Source organism: Tympanuchus pallidicinctus, unplaced genomic scaffold, assembly GCF_026119805.1.
Source record: "Tympanuchus pallidicinctus isolate F22 unplaced genomic scaffold, pur_lepc_1.0 scaffold4, whole genome shotgun sequence".
Taxonomy (NCBI): domain Eukaryota; kingdom Metazoa; phylum Chordata; class Aves; order Galliformes; family Phasianidae; genus Tympanuchus; species Tympanuchus pallidicinctus.
In genome coordinates, this window is record NW_026294758.1 from 19,789,187 (window position 1) to 19,813,114 (window position 23,928).

A 23,928-nucleotide genomic window follows, 5' to 3' on the forward strand; every position below is an offset into this window, starting at 1 on the left:
AACCATTACTGTTAACACTGTTTCTTAGTTATGGTGAATATGTCTCTCAAAACAGAAATTCCTAGATCAAGACCGAATAGAATATCAGTTATTTCTGTGTGCATCATTCTGATTAAAGCTCTGCAGTTGAGCCTCTGAAATATCATATAAGCTGTAATCTGGCAGAGTGTGATGTGCCAGGAACTCTTGCACAGCGAAAGGATGTTTTCAGGATAGCAGAGGAGGTTTCTGTCAGAACAGACAGAAGATTTAGAGAAGGGACAGTACAGGGAGATCTGTGTGCATGCCTGCTTCTTTGCATGTATGCAGATTCATAACATGGTTAAACATCTTTCTCTGTCCTGGAATACTTCATCCTCATTCAGCATACCTCACCAAACGATTTTATCTTTTAATCCCAAATAGGATCAATTTGCAGAAGGAATAAAATTAGAGGCATATCTGGTCACTGCATAAAGTTCATCCAATCCTTAGAATCACTGAGCATATCTGGGAGGGAGACAGGTATTAAAGCTCTGCCCAGAGGTTCTCAGGTACCTCTCAGTAGTGATGGCATATGGAAAGAAGTGATACTGCATGAAGTGGGGGCTGTTCATCTAGGAAACAAACAACTGTGCTGGGCAAGGAAATGCTGAACACAACCACTGTAGCAGCTGGGCATAGCCTGTGCCACTAACAGACAGGCAATCGTATTCATATAAGCACAGAAGTGATGCATTCCTGATAAATAGTTGACGGCAATGTTTAGTCACACATGCAAATAAGACAATCTTTTTATCTAGCATCCATCCATACCTACTATAATACAGACCTGCAGAGAAAGAGCAAAAACTATTTTTCATAATTCCCATTAGATGGATAATCGCAAGAATGTTGCTTGCTAACTCAGTCTCCTTTCCTGAAGCTCCAATTAGTATTCAGTAGCAAGTTTTCACTGCTTACTACTGCACCAAGCTCAGTGACAGGGCATTCCTTTAAAGCCCAACCACTACCACCACACACATCCGATCTTTTCCACTTTCAGTCTCTCCTCAAGCCCGGAGATCTTTCTGACTTGACAGCAACTCTGTAATCACTGCAGATTATCCAAAGCCCTTAATTCCTGCATAACCTTCTCAACATCATCACCTTCATTCTTGGCAGAGAGAAACACTATAAATATTTAGCTATTTACCTTGCTTTCTTTAGTAGAAAACTCAGAAGAGTTGGAGATTTTCATAGATTTTGACCGATGGGATTGCCGCCAGAGGGATTCTTCTCGGGAGTATTTCACTGAACCTGTGGCTCTCACCCGGACTTTGCTGGCGCTCTGAACACTGTTAACTCCAATCATTTCCAAAAGTGATGGGATGGGATGGGGGTGAAGAAAGCTAATGGCACTTCCCAATCCCCTGAAGAGGAATTGGAAAAGGTTATGTCTGGAGAGCCCAGGCTCAAGCAATCAGTGTTTGCTTAAAAAGCACTAGGCTGTTTCCTCCAGCATCTTCAGGCACACTGTTTGGAGCCAGCCTGATTGTTCCAGGCATTGCTCACGTCACTGGATAGGGAAAAAAAAAAAAAAAAAGGAAAAAAAAAAAAAGAAAGAAAAGGGATGACAGAAACTCCACCCCTGCTCCACTCCTCTCTCGAGCACAGACGCCCCCTTCATACACACGCGAGAGGGAGAGGGGAGGAGAGAAAGATGCTGGAACAAATGCCAGCATACCAAGCAAGAGATTCATTTTCAGTTCACACAGCCACACTTCCCTGCCTGCAACAGCCTGCCATGCTCATTACTGTCTGAAATAACAAAGGACACTGCAAAAAGAGTGTTTAATCACCTGCCAGCTACAGGCTTCTAGATGTTAAAATACTGATGGGTTCTCAAAGCACTGGAGGAACAAGTGAAAGCCCACAGCATCATGATGAAGTCTGGGACACATACAAGCCTCATGGAGATGCCCCCATTACATCCATCCTCAGTGAATTTGTTCAGCAACCCAAGGTATTTTTAATTCTTGGCCAGGGCCTGTCACTCCAGCAGGGGCTTGGGGAAAAGAGATGCTTTCTCCATGGAGATCTGCAGCAGGTCTGAGAGCAGGCAGCTGTAGGTCCAGCTCTCACCCCGACATTATTGGTATCTGTGATCACATCATTCTACTAGAAAAGCGTATCCTCCAGCTTCACCTTGCTCCTCCCCAGCAGGAAACCCACAAGGCTCCGTGGCTGTGGGGCAATTGCCAGCATCCTTGTGTGCAGCTGGAACTGCTTGAACCTCTTAGTGGGTCAGACATGCTGCCAGCACCTAGAGCTGTGCTCTCCCAGGCATGGGATAAAGGGAGGCCGGCATCAATTGTAGCCAGTGCTGTCACCAGGGTGGATGTGTATATAAGGGAAAAGGGAGATGTTTACCTCGATGTTGCAAAAGCACCATGATTTCTGGCTCCTGGAGACCCAGAGCGCAGCAGACTGAACATTGCCATGGCAACATGCTACAATAAGAGAGAACTAACTCTACTATGCTCAGCATGCGGTCGCAGCAGCTGATGGACACATGCTGGGACAGGTGGAGAAGCTCCTACAAGTGCCAAGGCAGGAGCAGTCAAATGGGACATTGTCCTGAACTCTAGAAGGGAAAGCAGATTGTTGAAAAGGCAGCACAAGAAATCAGGGTGCAGGACAGCATGAGGTCCTCACCCTGGCTAACATTGACTTTGGCAACCTGGCCCATGACAGGCAAAGCCAGGCCAGCAACAGGGTCACAGGTCTGGAGGATCCCAGAGCCTGTTGTCCCATCATAATGCACCTACCACCACATGCTCAGGTTCTTTGGAGAAGCCCATAGAGTTATCCCTCATTCTGTCCTCTCCCCAGTGAACCAGCAGCATGCCCCAAGAAGCCAGGCCTTACATTCACCATGTGGCACGCTTACATGCCAGTGGTGACTGCGGCAAAGGACAAGAGGCCACTGCCCTGGCACAAATACCTCACACTGAACCACATCTGCCAGCTAGGTGGATGGCCTCTCGCCTTGTCTCATGCTCAAATCCCACTCAGACTCAGTAGAATCAAGCCAAGAGCTTGCTTAGCCTCCATCTGTGCTGCAGCATCCAGGACTAAATAAGAAGCAGATGAACTGAGTGGGTGTTTTACATAGTTACACTCTCCCACCCTCTTGCAATCAGGCCTGAGAGGACAAATGACTAGACAGCCGCATTACGTTCATAGATGTGTTTTTGCTTGCAGAAGACACCACTCTCTCCCCAGCATGCACCAGCAGTCACCCTTTGATCATGTTACACCAGAGATGCTATAAACACAGATGCTGACTGCAGGCCATGATTGCTGTGGGCAATGCTGAAGGGCAGTGCTCACTGAAGCAGGGAACAAGGAATGAAAACATCAGAACAAAAACTCCCTGAGAAATTTCTGATTCTCCACAGGTCCAGCCTTTATCCTGCTTGACTATTGACTTCTCCCATCTAGTGAAAGAGCAAAATGAATTTCCATGACAGTCTGGTCTAGAAGGGCCATCCCCATCTCACACTTAAGCACCACACTGCAAATGAACTCCAGCCATTCTACACAAACTGACCTTGCAAGGAAGGTAACAGAAGACTCTTCTACTCTGACAACAATCAACTTCATGCTCAAAGCTACTTGTACCACTTCCCAGAAAGCATTTTATGCTACTTAACCCAACTGATATTATCCACTGCTAGTGCAAAAGCTTTTCAAGAAAATCTTCTTAGTGGAAATACGCTCCAATCAAACAGCTCCAGAAGAGCTAAGCAGCAGGTCCCAACAGGTGCTACATAAATGGCCACACATCACTCCCTAACCTACCAGCCCCCCGCCCAGGCAGAATAATCTTGCTCTCAGATTTATAAGGCCACCTCCCCAAGCACCTTCAATGCATCTGAAATAATTATATTTCTTAGGTACCGCATGCAGACCTAGGCCAGTGTGCAACTTACAGAGCAATTTCATTATTAAACACAAGCTAGACTGAATCACCGAAACAATTCTCTTCCCTTGCCAGCATCAACAGCACCTAAGCAGTAGTTCACTATCTAGCATTCTCCAAGCTAAGGTCAGCAGAACCTAAGGCAGGATAGGAACCTGAATTTACAGGAGACCAGGTCTGGTTCAGCAGTAAGTAAGAAGCAATCCAAAATATCAAGGATGACAGGTTGCCTCATGTTCATATTTGTTTCCTCTCACCTCAAGACAGAGCATGGAAAACACTTGTAGGCTAATACTCTCAAACACAGAGAGCTCCTTGAGTCAATGCTTTTGAAACCATAAGTATCTTTAACCTAGGTTTTTATCAGTGTCCCTAATTTTCATCTGTAAATTTTAATACAGTCATATAGTCTAGACTGAGCGAGTAGACCTGTGTACACAGTAATTGCTTTTTCTCTACGGAAAGATCACTCTTGAACACTAGAGTTCCCAGTATTTTAGAAATATCAAGCAGGATTGATTTGCATCTGTAACTAAACAACAGGGATTTCTGAGGGAGAAAAGAAGTGGATTGTTAATGTAAAGGTGGATAAAAGTAATTTCTTTAAGGAGGGACTGGTATGTCTGTGCAATACCAGAAAAAAAAAAATAAAAGCTGTCTGCACCCAATGGAATTTCCAGTTGAGGCAAGAAGCCATGGTCTTCTCTTTGATCAGAGATCAGCAAAGAGTTGGTAGCCAAGGAGCAGAATAGAGATGCTCGTTTGGCATTGAGCAAGAACAGCATGGTGACATCACATGGATGACCTTAAGGACAGTGACCCTATTCATGGATACCTTCTACCAGCATCTCTAACATGCAAACCATAAGCTTAAAGGTGAATTGAAACTTTGGGCTAAAGCAAATGAAGCTGAACCCAGTGACAACACCATCAACAAAAGCTAACAATACACATACACACATCAATTACCTAAAATACACACTCAAGAGTCAGTAATCACATATTTGTGCAGCACAGGAAAGCAGCAGTATTTAATACTGCTTTTATATACTCTTGTTTGCTAAATAAACATTAAATCTTCTTTCATAAGAAGATTGCTTTTCTTCTTTCTTCATGCCTGTTTTGCTCTTCTCCCCAAAAACAGATGTGAAGGGTAAAGTTAATTTTACTGGATAAACTGCTCATACATGATGGCTACAGAACTAAAGCTCAACAACTGATCAACAGTGACACTACTTAACTGACATTACAGTATATTAAAATAATGATTTCTGAGGTCTGATAACCAAGGGGAGCTGACAACTGAGATTAAATCTTAATGTCTCCAACTGCCATCCCTGTTAATAGCAGAAATAGTAGAGCGACAATTTTGTTTTTACATGCATAAGCAACAAGGTCAACACGGAAACCTAATGGTAACAAGTTTTATGTATGGTGAGAGAACAATAGATATCAACTGAAATTTTCAAAATTATCCTCCTAGTTTCCTCCATAAGATAGTTATATTTTCCACTATCTGCAGGAGATTATTACCCAAGATTTATAGAGATGCTTGGTTTTACCTCACTGTCAGCAGATTCACTAGCAAAAAACACTTGTTGATGTCCTCAAGAAAGAGTCTTTTGCAGGTCATACTGTAGTACTTGTGTGACATAGTCTGAAGGAATCCCTGGAGATGACTGATTTCTCATACAGTATGGAAAGTAATCCTTACAATAGAAACTGGTCAAATTACTACAGCCTGAGGCTATCCCCTGTCAACTAAGCTATTGTAACTGCATTGGCATGTACTTTGAGACCACCTCAACCATGAAACAAAGCACATAAAGTCACAGTACCATAAAAATACAAGCACTGTTCCTATGTGCCCACGAGGGTAACTTAAAACTGTATGCTTTACTTTAGCAGGCCAGAAGCACATCTGTGATAGAGGCTGACTTGCAGCCACAGATGCTAAGGTTTACTACTGGCTTTTTACATCACTAAGTCACTAAAAGCAGCCTGAGTGAAACCACGTTGGCTGGTGGAATAATCAATCAATTCTAGTACTTCTGTTTCTCCAGAATTCATGCTATACCTTGAGCCAAAATAAATTATTCCTAAGATGTACTGTTTTGCTGAGAATGATGGAAGAGCACAAGTTTAATGGAAAAAGCTCTTTTACAGTAACAGAAATTCAAAGAAACCATGCCCTCTTTACAGTGATTAGCATTACAAGCAAAGGAATGCAGTTACCCATCTTTAGATTCTTCACAGTATATCACGAAACAGCTCAGTGTTGCAGACTGGGGTCTCACTGAGTTCCTTGGCCAAGCAGCATAGTCTTAAGAGGAAAAAAATTTATCTTCCTGCATCATTCTTCTGGAAACTAGGATGTACTGCAAATACAGCTGGCAGAAATGAATGGAGCCATATAATAAGTATCAACTCACAGAGACCACCAAACTCCTTAAGTTAAAGCTGCCAAATATAGCTAGAGGAGAGAGCAAGGAAATCTAGAAATCTCTCCCATCCCCCCACAAAAAAACATTCCTAAATGGCCTCAATAAGGCAAACTGAACACCCTTGCCAAGCCAACTGTCAGCCACAAACAACTGCTGCCTTTATAGCCGCAGAGAGCACGCTACAGTCAACAACTTAAACCCCTCACCACTCAGCACTCCCCTCGGGACTGCATTAAAAAACAGCCCTTCTTCAATGCCTCCCTGTGATTCACACAGCAAACACAAACACACACCAAAATAAAAATAAAAATAAAAATAAAAATAAAAATCCAGGCCACTTTGAGAGCCACGAAAGTTTCACATGGGTGTTGCCTACACTGCATGCCTTTCTCTGTGGCAGGAACAGCCCACAGAGGATAAATAGGCATAGCCTCCAGCATCCCTGTCCTCCACCAATGCATACACCTATGAAGGCATGTCTGCCTTGCCTCAGCCGCAGGAGCAAGCCATCACAGCCCTCACAATGCCTGCCAAAGACAATCAGTCAGCAGAAAACAGGTGCCTTGGATTTGCCTTGCATTTTTACCAAGATCTTAGAAATATGTTGTCAATCAAAGAAGTAAGATCCCAGTAGGAAACTAGATGTTCCATTTAATATCCATTTAATATTAATATTAAATATTTAATATTAATAAAATGAAATAAATATTGTAAACATATATATATAAACACATATAGAAAGTCAAGTGGCAACATAGTACATTTGCCTGAAAGTGTATCTAGGTCACAGAGAAATCCCATGTCATTGCAAAAGTGTGATGACTAACAGAAGGTAGGAATACCAAAGATTTATGGCAATAATTCCCCAAACTGTTGGAAGTAATGTTTTCTCCTTTTTTTTTTTTTTTTTTTTTTAAATATGGTATAAATTATATTCCTACTCCTTGAATTGCTGTACAGAACTAAAATTTCAAGCAGATCAGTGGGTGGAAGATCAAAGAATGTTTTTCAGAATTTGTTTTCTACCTACATGGAGGTGGGAGTAATATGTCATAGGGACCAAAATGTACGTGTGACATTGTATTAGAGATTTCCCAGCTCAAAAAGAGCCTGAAATTCCTTCTTTAAGGTGGCACAGCACAGCACTGCTGAAGACTACCATTCTGTATCTTTCATAGTGACAGCAGAAGAAACGGGAAGGTCCACACAGAAACATCTGTGCTTGGGAGCTGCAAAGCATTTTGGTTAAACTAGAGAAGAACTGACATCCTTGGCTACCCAACAAGATGGAAAAGCTAAACATGAAATGATTCACTCGCCTGATCAACTTGTACAAGATACTATTGAGACTCTGCATCCACAGATGAAAATCCCTCCCTCTCCCTCCCCAGCATTCTTAGGAGCCTGGTATTGAGCCATGTAATTGCAGCTAGTCCTAGCAGAAAACTCCTGGACAACTGCTTGGATTTCACTTCTTGCTGACATAGAAGGCTGGTGGGCTAGGAGAAATCTTCTGAATAACACTCCAAAAGCACAGAGATAAAAGGCTGGACAGGAAAAATAACTCAGAGAAATGCAGGCCATGGAAGCAGAAACAGACCCATCTCTAAATGCCCACTTCCTACCAAGATAAGCAGTGCCTCAGACCACCTCCAGACTACACAGAAAAATCATCATTCCTGCCTCATCATTACAAAATTTTACACTTTAAGGCCTTTTGAAAGTTTTACCTTCCCTGCTCAGAGGCAGAAAGGCAGTGGAGAGCATTAGACTTCTTTTTATCTTTCATTGCTTTCTTAGACATAATACCTGAGCTTGTTTGGGAGACACATACAGTTTTGGGGTTTTTAATTTTATATGAATTGAACCAAATTCCAGGAACACGAAATTAAATAGATGTACATGTCGCCTTGGGCAAAGGAGTGTCAGAATCTATGTTACTAGCAGAACCTAAAGCAGTGTGCACATCACCACAACCTGGCTTAACTGACAGTTCTGCACAGACATGCTTGAGCTGGTTACTATCCTACAGAGGATAAGCTACAACACCCAGTATTACATGCCAAAGCAATCAAAGCTAATCGCTGCAGGAAAGTCCTGACTGAGGATGGAGGAAAGCAAAAGCAATCCAGGTGTTCCCTTCAGTCACTGTTACTGTGGCTCTTGGTGATGGAAAGCAAAGTAGGTTTTCACAAACAACTGTTAAAGACAAGGATTAATGGTTTTATCCTGCGTTCTCTGACTTTTATGCCACTGGATTAGACTCAGTTGTCTCCTAGCAGCTGAAAGAGGCCTTCAGTAACCGATCTTTCATTTCAAACATAAGAAATAGCTGACCCAGAAACATTATCCCAGCAGAAACATTTTAAAAAGGAAAAACTTCATTCTGGAGAGGAACCAAGGAGGTAAGTCCTGATTCCTGCCAAGCAGAATTCTGGCTCTTCTAGGACAGACATTTTCTCCTCTCCCCTCCCATGCCTTGCCCACAGCTGCACAGTGCTCCAGCAATAAACACTGTCCCTTCTGGCATGCTGTTACAAACTCTCTTCTTGTGAATTTAACAGGCTCTCTTTTCCATTCAGCAATAGCAGGAAGGTGGAAATTCCTTGCTGAAGAGCTTTGGCCATAAAATGGAACTATAGAGACTGCAGATGAACAATTAGGAGTGTACACAGCAGCCTGATTAGTGTGATTTCTTCTGAGTAAACAATATGGGAACAAAAAGTTAGCTTACTGATGCTTATTCTTCATCACAAAACACCTGAAATGATGGGAAAGGATCAAGCAAGATGCCTACAATTGTCTTTTAACTGAGTGTTTGCCTTGGGTGATTTTTAAACAGGGAAAGAGAGGAGGAGAGATAGGAGACAAAGACTGGCAAAAAAAAAAAAAAAAAAAAAAAAAAAAAGCCTTAATTAAAGTGCAGGGAACTGACAGTAAAATGAGATAAACTCTACCTTGCAGCTTCTATAGGAAATTGCATATCCCAAGAATCCTAATCAAGAATTAATATCATTTAGGAAATTAAGGAAGATTGGTTCTTCAGAAGAGTTCAGCACCAGTGACTCCCACTTAATTTGGTCACTTGATTACAGCGCTTCCCTGGGAGATAAAGCCCAGCCAAAAACATAGCCTTTGAGAAAAAGCAGATATTTTATGCAGGACTGGAGCCTTATCTCCATCAGCAGTCCCTACTGGGCTCTAGCCAAGTCCCTGTCAAGCATCCCAGCCCCTTCAGCTTGGTGATCTGCCTGATACCTTGGATAAGAGCCACCACCTCCACCAGAAGACACATGGACAGGTACAGCTTGTGTTCAGTGTTCCTCCTGGGGCACAACAGAGTCACCAGAGTCAGGAACAGCAGGGGTGTTGCAGATGTACAGAAATGAAGGTAGACTCCTAGTAGCTCCTTCCAGCACAACCCATGCAATTGTGACACAACGAACTCCCATGATTCTCCACAAACAAGTTATCTTAGACACTACAGATGCCAAGGAATTTGGACACATGCGGAACAACACAGGCAGGTGGGATCTCAGTACATGGCCTAACAATCAAGTATTTTTCCTACGATGGAAAGCATCACACAATCGAAGTACTGCCTAACAAATGCAGGGATCCATTTCTTCAGAGATGGCTCTTGGCACACTCTGTAGGATTGGGTCACTTTTCTTCACATAAGAAAGTTCTTTGTTATTGCTTCCCTTATGGAACAAGAAGAAAGAGGAAGACACAGTGGCCACCATTTTACCAGCACAGCATTAGGTAGGGCCACACTGCCTGTGGGAAATGAAGCATGGCCAAAATTAGACTATTTTGTCTTCATTAGCCACTCTCACAAAGTGAAGGAAGACAATAGTTAGATAACAGTACAATCAGTGGTGATGGTATGACTATATCAGGTTAAAGCTGGTGTGAGCACAAGGAGGAATTAGGCTGCAGTAAGCTAATCTTGCAGCGTAGGGACGAGATTCCTGAGGTTCCCGATATTCCCCTAGAGTGACTTCATTTCCCTTCAAAGTTGCTGGATACTAACCATGGCCTGCCTTTCTTTAGGAATAAACAAACAATGATCTGGTAATGGATTCCCTCTGGCTAATAGCCCACATATTTGATGCAGTTGTTGTTGTAACTATTTCTGATGTGTTCAGCTCACTCTCACTAATGGAGGTGCAGAATCTCTCCTGCTTTTTCACTTTCTACAGTGGCATTTGCAGTAGCTAACCTGGGGTTTCAGGTACACCTGCTCTGAAGAGATCAATGCTGTGGCTGAGTCTCTCTACGTTTCTTGGTCTTGGTAAAATCTGTCACTTGTCTCCATCTGTAAATGCTGCTAAGAAAGCCATTCACAGTCTACCTTAGGGGTAAGCACTGAGCCCACCCATACCAGAGTACTGCAGCACCAGCCAGAACAAGGGTAGTCACAATTCTTTGTACTCACAAGCCTCCTTCCAAGACTTAGACTCACAATGGCACAGTGACCTTTGCTACAGATCAAAGCTGAAAAGAAAACACTGCTAGTAATTCAGGATCACCTTACCCAGCTTGATATAAAATAAAATTATTTGTATGCTTTGAGTGTGAGAGCTCAGAGCCAAAGAACAGGAGTTACAAAAGGTTTTCTTGACTTTGAAAAATTTCATTTCAATAACCTTAATCTGCCTGGATTTAAAAGGCTTGATTCACCTTTAACACCGGTCAGCCGCACAAAGATAGTCCTGTGATTCAATGAATCACAGCTTGGGATGCTGCTTCTTATTTACAAGGAGTTGCTTCCACTTTGAAGGTATACAGGAACTCTGCAATAAGTATAAACTACAACACTCAGGTCTACATGCACTGACAGCACGTAATGAAAATCAGGCTACTGTCTCTACTTCTGGTCTTTACTAGCAGCTGATGGCAGATTAATGGGATGTGTGACAGATGGTCAAACCAGAACTAAAATGGAATAAAATGGAAGGTGCATTTATCTGTCTGCCTGGCAAAGCACTGAATATATGAATACTGCAAGCAGATCTCATAGGGAGAAACACACTGTTAATCAGAGGTTGGGCATACTTGCCATTATGGGTCCTAGCTCTAAAGGCAACCTCAGCTCCAACAGAAGGAGGGAGAAAAAAGGAAAAAGAGATGAGCCATTGTGCAGATGGGTGTACAAAAGTGAAACCATTTTCACTGTTAATGAACAGACAAAAAAACACACAGTGAGTGAAACCATATTAGCATTTCTCATTTGCCTGCTAGCCAGAAGAAAATCCCCATTCCCAAAGCACTGTCAATGACACTGAGAATTATGGTCTGAACAACAATGCCTGATGATGTTTACTACAGTGGCCTTGTTGTTGGGAAAAAATAAAAAATAAAAAATAAAACAAAGGTAGGGTCCTTCATGGGAATAGCAGGGAGAAAAGTGCAATCAGATCTCACATCCAAAGTTTTCTGAGGCTGATCATGTATAAAGAAGAACTGAATTTCCTCACATGTTCATACATGCCCACTGAAAGCCTTTTTTCCCATTCTGACGAAACAAGCACCCAAGGCTACACTTTATGCTCAGTGGAACTAAGGGAAATTGTAGCAACTGACCTGACTTCTGCCTGCAAGCCCTGAGTGTTCTGGATATCTCAAGCACGATTTGCAGCCCTGACTGACTTTGTGTTTCAGACCCACCACAAAAGCTGCAGTGCACTTCCAAGTCCTGGATGAATACCACTTGTAAATCACTTGTTAAGACCTCTCCCCTGTTCTTGCAATTCCAACACTGCTCAGCTTTGCTTTGGGGCTTGGCTATGCAAAGCTGCAGACTTTGTACAGTGATGAAACGCTCATCTCAGAGCCATGAGGGGAATGCAGGAGGACCAGAGGCAGAAAAGCACAATTACTTCCCAACCACATCGTGGGTGTCAGTATCTCGCTCTCACAGGGGCACACTGCCACCCTGTGGAAATGGTCCTTCTCTCACAGAAACCTTGAAGAGCTGCAGGGAATCGGCCAGCAGCCTCAGTTGCTTGTCATTAGCTGTCCTGCTAACACACCAGCAAGCCAAAAGCACTTCAGCACTGTGCTGAAGTAGGGTTCTGTGAATTTAATTTATTGACGCTAATGCAAATTTAATTTCAGCTAAATCTTTGTAATCACACAACTTGTGTCAGGGTAGCTGCTGGGGACACAGTAATGTAGCAATTGAAATGCATGTTCACTGCCATGCACTCTGCTTCTCTTCACCAGTACATTAATAGAACAAGGGGCAGAACATCTAGAATATCTTCAGACAAGTGAGATGACAAACCACAGCTGGGTGCCACATCTGTCCCGAAAGCATTAGGGCAGCAAGCAGAGAAAGGCAGAACATCTCAAATGAAGCAGGATGCTGGCATCAGGTTTCTTCCATCCTACTGCCTCCAGCACATCTTGAGTCCCATTCTCTTGCTCTCAGTGGGCTGGCAAAGAGCCAGCCAGTCTCAGCATTAGTCTGAAGGTCAATAATAAACACCAAGATTCAGCCTCAACTTTGTACTTCTGTCAGCAGAAAAATAAACAGCAGGTAAGAACCAGTGGAAATCTCTCCTCAGTACACTCTGAAGGTTATTTAAACACAGCCTGGAGATCTTTTTATTCAATAAGGGCTGCAATTAGCTTGAAAATTAATCTTAACACGTCTCTCTATGACAGAGTAACAAATGAACTTCCATGAAAAAAAATCAAGCGATGCTACTGACAGATGAGCATTGCGTTCAGATCTTAAAAATAAAGATGTGAAAACTAATAACAAGGGGTTTGAGTTTACATTCCCAGTTCGTTACAATGAATCACAGAAACACAAAACTGCCAAGGTTGGAAAAGACCTTCAAGATATCCATACACCTACCACCAATATTTCCCCTCTATACCTTGTCCCTCAGTGTACACCCACACAGTTCTTGAACACTTCCACGGATGGTGACTAAGCCATGTCCCTGGACAGCCCATTTCAGCACCTGACGACTCTTTCTGAGAAGAAATTTTTCCTGATATCCATCCTGAACCTTCCCTGGCACAACATGAGGCCATTCCCTTCTAGTGCTATCACCAGCTGTGCAGGAAAAGAGGCCCACCCCCACCTCACCACAACCTCCCTTCAGGCAGTTGAGAGAGCAATAAAATCTCCCCATAGCCTCCTCTTCTCCAGACTGAACAATCCCAGCTCCCTCAGCCACTCCTCATAAGACTTGAGCTCCAGACCCCTCACAGCTTTGCTGTCCTTCTCTGAACACATATGAAGGCCTCAATGTGTGTCTCTTAGTGAGGAGTCCAAAACTGAATACAGTACTCGAGGTTCACCCCCCCCAGTAATGATTACAGGGGGATGATCACCTCCATGCTCCTGCTGGCTGCACTACTTTTGATACAAGGCAGGAAGCCATTGGCATTCTTGGCAACCTGGGCACACTACTGGCTCGTGTTCAGTGAAGTATCGACCAATGCTCCCTGGTTCTTTTTTTCCACACAGTCTTCCACTCTATCCCAAGCCTCAGTGCTGCCTGGGGTTGTTGTGGCCAAAGTGCAGGACCTGGCACTTGGTCTTGTCCTCCCCAGAAAGCTGGAGAAACTGGAGAAACTACCAATTACCAGAAAACAAAGACTGCCACTTACAGTTACGCAGGTTCATCTGCAATTCACAATAGGCCTTACAAAGCCCACAGAAGAGGCAGCAGTTCTTTTGATTTACCTCAATAGGCTTTGGGTCAGACCTCAGATGCAGCAACCTCTCATTATTATTTCCATTACAAAAAAAAATTATGAACTCTGGTGTATGCACTCCTCTCCTCATTCAAACAGACTGCTGTTTCATGCCAACAATCACACAAAAAGAGAAATGAAACATTCTCATTATTACCGACAATGAAACAAGATCCACCTTTTTCAGCCTCTTTCCCAGTTCTTCAGATTTAACTACTGGCATAAACTTAATGAATAAAATCTGAAGCAAAGCAGTCTGTACCAGACAGCACATTGTAATCTGAAATTACATCTGCTCTGACGTGAAAACCCCAAAGCACCTTTGATGAAAAACCATTCGCCTTCCAGATACACAATTCAGGATTAGTCCTTATGTATTCAATAGTCAGAACCAACTGGCTGCTTCTCTCTGATTGAATCAAGAGACAGCAATCTGAGACTGCATGGCCACCTGAGCTTTTAAGACATATGGCTCTGAAGCTAGCCCCACTGAAGATAGGTCTTGACTGTTCATGCTGCATGTAGTCTCAGTCACCTTCAAGTAAAGACAGAAGGAAAACAATAGAATATACATTGTATATACTGCATATAGTTTAGGAGAAGAAATACAGTCTGTTTTACAATTCAGAAAACACAAGCAGGGTGTGAGCTGTCTCACTGATACTGAGACCCACGTTCTGCAGTTCATTTCTTACCTTCAACAGTTCTTTTTGGAAGTCTTTACCATCGTTCATCCCTTGGAGGTTAGCAATGAATTCTTGGCAGGTCATCTTTTTCCCAATGTTCTGGAAAAGATAACAGAGAAACAAAGCACTACAGCCATGCTACTTCCTAAAACGACATAAACATGCAACATCTCAGATAAATGACATCTCCCAGCTTTAAATCAAGCCCAAGGCAGATGTTACTAAGAAGTCATTGCCAACATTACTTAAAGGCAAGCATCTCTTTGTGAACTTAATTGGAAACAGCAAAGTGCATTTGGGCCCATCTGAATAGAAAAAAGCTAAGTACTGTAGAGTAATGAACAGGGTGGTGCTAAAGCTCACTGGTATACGCATTGTGCCTTCCACCCCATGTTTCCAAAGATTCTCTCAGTCTCTGAAAGAAAATATTTACTTGAATCTGTTGCGAGGCACAAAGAAACAAAAAACTGAGGCTCTTTCCAGACCTCTCTCTTAGCCTTCCAATCGTCCAGTAGCAACTGCCTTGCAACAGTTAGATACACAGAAGCACCCACTTTCTGAGTCACAGCGCTGAGATTAACTTGAGGTGGAGCTGCTGTCAGTGGAGGATCAGGGGTGTGTTAGGAAAGGTTCTTCACCAGAGGGCAGTAGGCAACCAACAGGCTGCCACGGCAGTAGCCAAGGCCGCAGCTGCCAAAAATCAAGTAAGTGTTTGGACAACTTCTCAGACATAGGATTTGAATCCTGGGCAGCACTGTACGGAGCCGGGTGTGGACACAATGATCCGTGGTCTCTTTCAGCTCAGAATGTTCTATGATTCTCTGACATTTCCAGGTAATACTTTTTTCTTTTTCTACTTCATTCATTGTCTGAAATTATCCAGCTGAGCCACAGTCTTTCAGCAAATGCCTGCTGGTCCAAAATCACCTCACGTGGAGGCTTGAGGCTGCCTTAAATTGCACCTGAATCTCAGTTTCAGTCAGCCATCAGTGAAAGCGTCTGTGCTAGGTCTCCCTAGTGCCCCGTGTGCTAGAAACCCCAAACTTGCATGTGGGAAGCCTTGTGTGCAGACAGAAATGGTAATATCAAAAAGAAAGCATAAGAAGAAACACAACAGGAACAATGGGAAATCAGGATTCTCTGATGACCACAGTATTTCTACAGATGCCAGAGAGGACAAGGTGGTGAGTCTACTCCATGGTCAGGGTATGCCCTGGCTCAGAATAAAAACTAACCATAATCTACTAGGTCAACTGAGTTAGCCTCTATCAGGCTACCAAGCTGCAAACCTCCACCTGCAGTACTGTGTCCCAATAAGCAGTGTTGTTGCACTTGCTCCCTCTGACTAATGTAAGTGCATTACAAGGTACCTGCCTTGTTTCTGCATGCAAAACAGACTGCTTACTATTCCCCTGAGGAAGCAGCCTTCCAACTTTATGCCCTCTGCCCTGCCTTGCCAATAAAATGTGAAATATTGACAGCCTACTCTGGAAGAGCTTTATGCAGACAGAAGTTAAAAGCTAAGAAAGGGATGAGTCAGTAACATAGATTATTCAATGCTACAGCTACATGATTGCTTGGGCTGCTCAACTACTCCCATTCCATAACAGAGGCCTAGAGAAAACTGGGAATTCGCCAAACCTTGACTATCAACCCTATCTAATGCAAAGGGAGATTCCACAGTCTTTGGCCATATAGTTCTGCAAAAAGCAGACATGCAGGAATACGCCTACTTCCAGAGGGGCACACAGCGCTTCCCACATCATTAAAGATCTTAACAACATAGTAGGGCTACAACCCTAGCCCTCTGGTTGCTGAATACAGCTCATAAGTGCAGTTTTTGGGCGCAAGCTGGAGCTGTTCTCATAAACGTGCAAACACCTTCTTTCTTCCCTGTTACAGATATCAGACTGTTTCTGTTTGCTTCCTCCACAGCAGTTTGTAATTCTCCACACTGACCAAGCCCAACTGCAGTATGGTCCAGTTTACTTATTGAGATAATTAGTACTCCAAATGAATGGCTGTTTTGCTTCAGGACCATAGCTAATGTCTCCACACAGTGCCATGCAGGTTCCAAAACATGTGTGTGGAAGTCTAGAGCTACCCTGAACTCAGTTACCTCTCTAACATGTTCTTACAGTCTGGATAATGGCCTGCCTGCAGAAAAGCGAGCATGCATCTCCAAGACATAGCTAGCAAAAATGCTGTATTTATGAAGAGAAAGAAGTGTTGTAAAGCAGGGGCAAATAAAGGAAAAAGTAAGAGTTTGTCTACAAGAGTTAAGGGAAGGTACAGACTGGAGGCCTCACAAGAAATCGAGCTCACTATGAAACAAAAGTATTTGCAGTTACTTCTAGTATTGTCAGCAACAAAAAAAGCTCAGTGTAGACAGGCTCAAACTTTTCTGCTCTTGTAGAATCATGCGCAGGTCAGGTTGAAGCATTATGTCTTTGTTAGGAAACAGGCAATTAGTATATTTGTGCAAGGAGCTGCATTCCAAGTCAGAAATGCCTAACTTACCAGCTATGCAGAAAAAGAAAAACAGAAGAATACCAAAATTAAAGGAAATCCCAGAGGGACAGAGAGAAGCAACACATATGCAGAAGTCTGGCAAACATTAGAGCTCCATACATGTAGCTCCATACAGTCTCCAACGTTACACTGTATATCACTCAACCATCCCAGTTTCAGCTGCAAATCAACAGCAGCAATGAAGGGCCAGAGCACCTCTCTCCCTCCAGTGGGCTAAAAAAAGCCCACTAAAGAATCACAGAGAGCAATACGCAACACTGCCAGCTCAGGCACAATATTCAGTCCTCCCTCCCTGTTGTGCCAGGCTGTTTGCTACCCTGTGTAACAGAATACCTGTGCAGGCAGTGCAATGTAATCAAGGAAAGCAGAGAAGGTTGAGAATTACACCGAGGCATGCTCCCCAAATTCCACTCACTGTCCCACGCACTTCTAAGCTAAGGTAAGCCCAGCTTCCAGGGACAAAATTCTTTACAACTCCCCTTCCTCTCCTGCTCCTACTATCTTCAGATCAATGGGATCTTCAATCAATGTGAAGCGGGCATCAAAATCCCTGGAGAAGCATACAGAAGCCTTGGCTTTGTTACCTGCACCCACTAGAGAGCTCTGCCCCACAGGGGCTGAGCAACCCTTGCAGACAGACCCACCACCATGTAGCCCAGGCTACCCCTGTCCCCACGGACAAGCCTCTGTCACCTTCTGCACAACCCACATCCCTGCTGTGTAAGGACAGAGAACACCTCCCACCACAGGAATACTATGCATAGCAGCCTATTTCAGCACCATGAGAGCTGAAAGACATGTCCTAGGGCTGCTGGCACCTTGCTCCAGTGTGACTAAGAAAATTTCAGCTAGAAAATTACTTCCCCCAGGCAGCCACTGGGGAGAGGCATTTGCTGGGGGAATGCGGGGCTTCAGCTCAGGGTATCCACACCCCTCCACCAGGCACACTCATAATTACCCTGGCTGAGCAGAACTCTGGTTCTACCAGATCTTCCCTCTGCAGCATAAGGCCTACAACCAACACCTTCCCCTTGTGACTTTCCCAGTCTCTCTTCACTTCTCTTCCTTCTTCCACTTTTCCAAGTATTTTTACACACTGGAAAGGAGAAATCAATCCCAACAACAGTTCCCCAGTCAGAACCACCTGCCATCATCAGGAAAGAATGGTGATGAGACAAGAAAAGAAGGAGCTCAATGACAAGGAGCTTCTTCACACATAATGGTAAAATCAGGTGCAACACCAGGCCTAGACCTGTGTACTCCTGGGCATGCTGGACAGTTCTGCCCTGTACTACAGCAGTTTCAGGGAGAACAACCACCTCATTGTTTGCTGTCTGCAACAGAGATGTTCAGAGTACTTTAGAATCAGCCCATCAGCAAGGGGATTCTGTTGCCAGAAGACTGTTACCTCCAGGCACAGAGTTGTCAGGAATCTATACGAAGCTGTTCATACTCACGTGGCCATGCAGATCAGTGTTTAGCAGCATCAGGGCACACGTGAGACAGTGAATTCCATCTGCAGAGAGATATAACCAGTCACATGCAAACTCAAGACTGTACCCTTAAGGATGGATGAAACCAAGCCCCACAGTCTAATTGAATCTGTTTTTTTTTTTAATGGTAATCTGCTTATCAAGAAATACAAATAAATAAACAAACAGTGAGGTAATTCCACAGTTGCCAAAACAGAGCAACCTTTCTTTCACATTTTAATGAATGTCAAAACTATCTTGCAGCACCCACAAATGAAGCAAACTAGACAGGAAACCATGCTGACATCAGTACCATAGCTTGAATTAATTCCTTTTTATTTTATCTGTTTAGGACAGAAAGTGAAGACAGAAAACAGCTATTTTTCCGTACAGTATGATAGAACGTAACAATTGTATTTGTTTTTCTCTCCTTCTGGACCCCTCCTCAGTTCAGTGGAGAATTCTGAATAACTTCAGCCATTTATTTTCACTGCCTAGACTTCGTGCTGGATAGTGAGTACTCTAGCAATGTCTAAGGAGGTCTTGCATGACCTCCTGATCACAGGTCCTCCACAAGGCACCAGAAAAGACACACTATTCCTGACTGCACTCCCAGAGTCACTGCCATACAGCTTGGAATGTCAGTAAGGATCAACATTTTCAAAAGTAGACACCACTCTCATGTTCCTCATTTTCCATGCATTTCTTTTAAATTCAATCTCCAAATGCTTAAATTCAGTTTCCAAACATCTATTACACTACGAAAAAAACTTATCTGTTCTCTTGTTTATAAACACCAGATGTCATCTTCTCTCACAGAGGTGAGAAAAATGATCACTTATAAAGCAAAGACATCCTGTAGTGAGCTGCAATTAAAATCTCTTGTAGCCAAATCACATACAGATTCCCGTGTTGTAAAAGAAGAGAAATGGTGGACGGAGATATACATATCTTAAAAGTCAGTAAGACTGTGTGATCAACAGGCCTAAGGCCTTTACAAAAAGACAACCCTCAAGACAACTACTATGTTTTCTTATCATGCTCGTACAGGGCCTACTACCCAACCAATGTGACAGAATTCTAGCAAAGCACAGAGTGAAAGAAGTACTACTATCATCACTAACAATAGTAAGTCTGAAGCAGCTAGAATCTGAGATTGTGGTGCCTCTGTTCAGGTCAGCGCATTTCTCCACAGCAGCTTGCATTCCCAATTCCAAATCACAAATATAACCAGAGGATTAAGAAGGAAAAGGAGAAAAGAGAAAAACAAATGCAATCCTGGATTTCCACTGAAAGAAACAAACACCACATTTCTGCAGTGCACCACTTAACTACTGACAGTGGAAATTCAGCATCAACAAATTTCGACTCTATGCAAAGTCTACAGGACTCACTTTAATCCAGACACTTGTTCAGGCTCTGAACTGGAAATGTACTTTCTGCAACTTGGACTAGAGTAAGGCAGCCACATCAAAACACAAATCATTGTTTTAATCTGTAAATGACATGCTTGTTCTTACTTACTGCCTGTCCTGACTTAAAATAAGAAAGGCATAAGAAAGAGGACAGAGATAGCACAAGAGCAGATCACGCCTTACTGCTACCTATTCTCTTGTCTAACAGGCAAGCCAGCGAAGCTAAAAAGATATAATGAGGGCAAATGGCAAATACCATCTCACTGTAACAAGGGTTAACCACAAAACAAGGGGTAAGTAAACAAGACAGCACTTCCAAATGCAGCAGCTTCTCCTTAGTTACACTAGAGAACCAGAGGCACAGTTCAGCCTGTGCATATTTCTTTTCCACCCTCCTTCCTTTCTCAGCTTTCTCAGTGTGTGATCAGCCAGCACTGGAATTACAGTCACATTCCACTGCTGGTGTGGCTGACTGAACGCAGGAGCCATGCCAGCTGACAGTGTGCCCTCCTTTTGAATGCCAACTTTTTTGAGTTCGATCTGTGTGCTTGCTTGTTTATTTTTCTCATCAGTTTCCAAAATGACTGAAAACACTGGCAAGGAGGCAATACTCTGACTGATGTTAGTAAAGATGAAAACTCGCCAGGGTCTACAGCACCCAAAATTCACCTACGTAACTGGCAAGAATGGGCATGTGCAGCATCAGTATGTGAGAAGAAACAAGCATGGATTGGAGTATGAAAAGTGAACTGCATCACCTCCAGATAAGGTGGCATTCTCATTTACTGTAGCTAGAGTGCAGGCACCCACACACACTCAGAGCCAGTGAGACCGAAAAACAGAACTGCAGGCACTTAAATCTTAAATCTTAAATCAACTAAGAATTTACACTGAGGATGCCTAAAGATCTTTACACATGATTACGTGTGGACAATATGAAGGGTTTCCATGCTAACAACAGGCAATTTTTAAAGCATGGCACAACAGTTATACATCACCCTACATGCAACCATACAAACAAGGGGAGGATAGAAGGAGACTAAACATCTTCTTGTAAAAAGCAAAGTTACCTTTAGAAGAAATGGTGTTTGGGTTACACTGATAGTATCTGCTGGAAAAGTGGACTAAAACTCTCTCTCGTTCCTGAGTTTCTCCAATAAGGGAAAAGGCTTTAAAGAAACTCCTAAAAGAATTGCATAGAAAGGAGAAATTAAAATCATAAATCCTTCTATCCCCCTCAGACAGGGGAAGCATATATAGCTATAGAGCTTAAGAAATACATAAGCACATGCCCAACAGTTGGCTCCAAGAAGCCTGTCAAGGAAAAGACTATCAACCCATGCACAGTTAATTCCAACATCACAGTACATGAACTAGGAGTTAAACTACCACTGGTCTTAACCATGGAATACACCAGCTAACAAGCAAATTTAATAACTGAACTAATTTTTCTTAGTTTTCAGTGTTTTTCATTTCTTCAGGTAAGACACTGGAACAGGTCATGTACAACATACATCCAGGATGTTCTCTGCCCTTTTTTTGCCTACACCTTTTAACTTTACAGCCATCATTATTTCCATCAAAATCAGAGGAACTAATCCAGGCAGTGAAGTGAGGCATATGCACTTGGTGAAGTGGCACTTGGAGTTGGGACAGAATGTGAAATCCTCACTCTGGTGGGACATGTAACACAGCAGCCATGACCCAACAGTCACCTTGCAGAAGGGCAGTGTGGCCATGTGCCCTGCAGAAAACGAGAGAAAGAGGACAGAAATTTCTCCTGTTGTGCATCAGTAGCAGAAAGAGCAAAACCTGCCCTGCTACTGCTTTTGAGTCCTGGGCAGAGGGCAGATGCATACAGGGGCACAGCCTGTGCAAAAAGAAGGGACTTCTTCATCTGCCTCTTCCCACTCCACTATTGCTCCTGCTAGAAAAGCTAGCCTTTTGCAGCCAAATCTCATCAAGCATCATAAAATCACAGAATGGCCTGGGTTGAAAGGGACCATAATGATCATCAAGTTTCAACCCCCCTGCCACAGGCATGGTCGCCAACCACCAGAGCAGGCTGCCCACAGCCACATCCAGCCTGGTCTTGAAAGCCTCCAGGGATGGAGCATCCACAACCTCCTTGGGCAACCTGTTCCAGTGTGTCACCACCCTCTGGGTGAAAAACTTCCTCCTAATATCTAACCTAAACCTCCCCTGACTCAGTTTAAAACCATTCCCCTTGTCCTATCACTATCCACCCTCATAAAAAGCCATTCTCCCTCCTGTTTATATGCTCCCTTCAACTACTGGAAGGCCTCATTGTGGATGGCTCCCCAGAGCCATCTCTTTTAACTACTGCATTTGCCCAAATCCCCACATCTGCAGCCAAGAGATGACCTCAGTGCTATCAGGCTACACTCATTTGTTAAGATGCTTCTAAGAAAAGCCTGAAAGCACAGACTTTTTGGGTCTGAAGCAAGAAGGCACACAAAATGAGTGCCTAACAGACAAATTTTAAATATTTCATAGGACTGAAACACCAGATCTGAGAAGTGAGGAATATGCTGCTGAAGCACTGAAAGTCTGTCTGACCTGGAAGAATAATATTAATTGTTTTTCTTTGATGTAAGGTCAGAGACAGACCATACTTGCAGTCTCACAATCCATCTCACACCCATACAGAGTGTGATCTGCCTGGTAATAACTTCATTTCACATGCAGTGTATTGCAAATTACTAAATTCACAAGTACATACAATTGAGTCTCTACAGGATTTCTCATCCAACCCTATTTCTTGCCCTAATGGAACTTTTTGACAACTAGCTGGAAGAGCTCGGGCTCTCTCCAGCAATAGCCCCTGCTCATGCTTGTCAACAGAGACCTACAAGCCTCTCCTTGTTTTCAGGACATTTACCCATCTGAAAGACCCCTCGGATTGGCAAATGGTGGAACACTTGTTAAATAAACAAGAAAGATGCATGAGTGACACAAGGTGACATGCATGTGGAAGCAGAGCTGGGCAATGAATGACTGTCATTGTATCCTGGACTGTCCGTCAACCGTGTTACAAACCGTACAACAGCTTCACACAGTCGAGGGGTAATGCGGGTCAGGGCTGCAGCTATGGGCTGTGGTGTGCCAACACATCACCATGCTTTAACAAACCACGGCTCACCAGCAAGCCAGCAGTAATGGCACAGCTACTTCTCACTCCTGCATATGTGGGGTAGCATACCACTGGGGTTCGTGCTGATCCTTTGACTTCAGACTGTTCTATGCGCTAACGGTGCCTGACAGCCTCTGCAGTTTGGCTCAAGTTCTTTGAGCATCTAAGTATCATGCCAGAGAGAGCATATTTTAGAGAAGGTCACAACTATTAATATTAACCGGAGATCCACAGGGAGAAGAGACCGCCTAAAAATGTGCTGCAAAATAATTAGGTGTTGGATTTCACAATTTAAAAGACGGGTATATTTAGAATCACGCCTCAGGGCACCTAACACCCAGAACAAGGAACCAGCATCCTCCACCCTGCAGGGGGCTGGTGCTCAGCTCCTTGGAGCATGCAGAATTGTAGCACTCTGTTAACCCCTTCTGCAGGTGTGTTCCCACTGCCGTTAGTGTGCAGGACTTGAGTGCTGTTTTTCGCCCTGCAGACGGAGGCACGGCTCAGATGCAGTTGCTGGCAGCTGACCTCCTGGAAATTATTTGTAAGGAGACTGA

At 43.5% G+C, this 23,928-nt stretch overlaps 1 protein-coding gene across 9 annotated transcripts in view; it reads right to left on the bottom strand.

Annotated features, from left to right (window-relative positions):
- PSD3 (pleckstrin and Sec7 domain containing 3) overlaps positions 1 to 23,928 on the bottom strand; it is a 119,795-nt gene that overhangs the window by 56,857 nt on the left and 39,010 nt on the right. For 8 of the 9 annotated variants that reach the window (XM_052700359.1, XM_052700354.1, XM_052700353.1 and 5 more), the window contains 3 exons: positions 21,288 to 21,400; positions 18,788 to 18,846; positions 14,808 to 14,897 (listed from right to left, as the gene is read on the bottom strand). In XM_052700359.1, the coding sequence (XP_052556319.1) occupies positions 14,808 to 14,897; positions 18,788 to 18,846; positions 21,288 to 21,400 (262 nt within the window). Of the gene's footprint in view, positions 1 to 1,174; positions 1,541 to 14,807; positions 14,898 to 18,787; positions 18,847 to 21,287; positions 21,401 to 23,928 lie in introns of those variants that run through there. The other variant, XM_052700362.1, reaches the window with a different exon arrangement.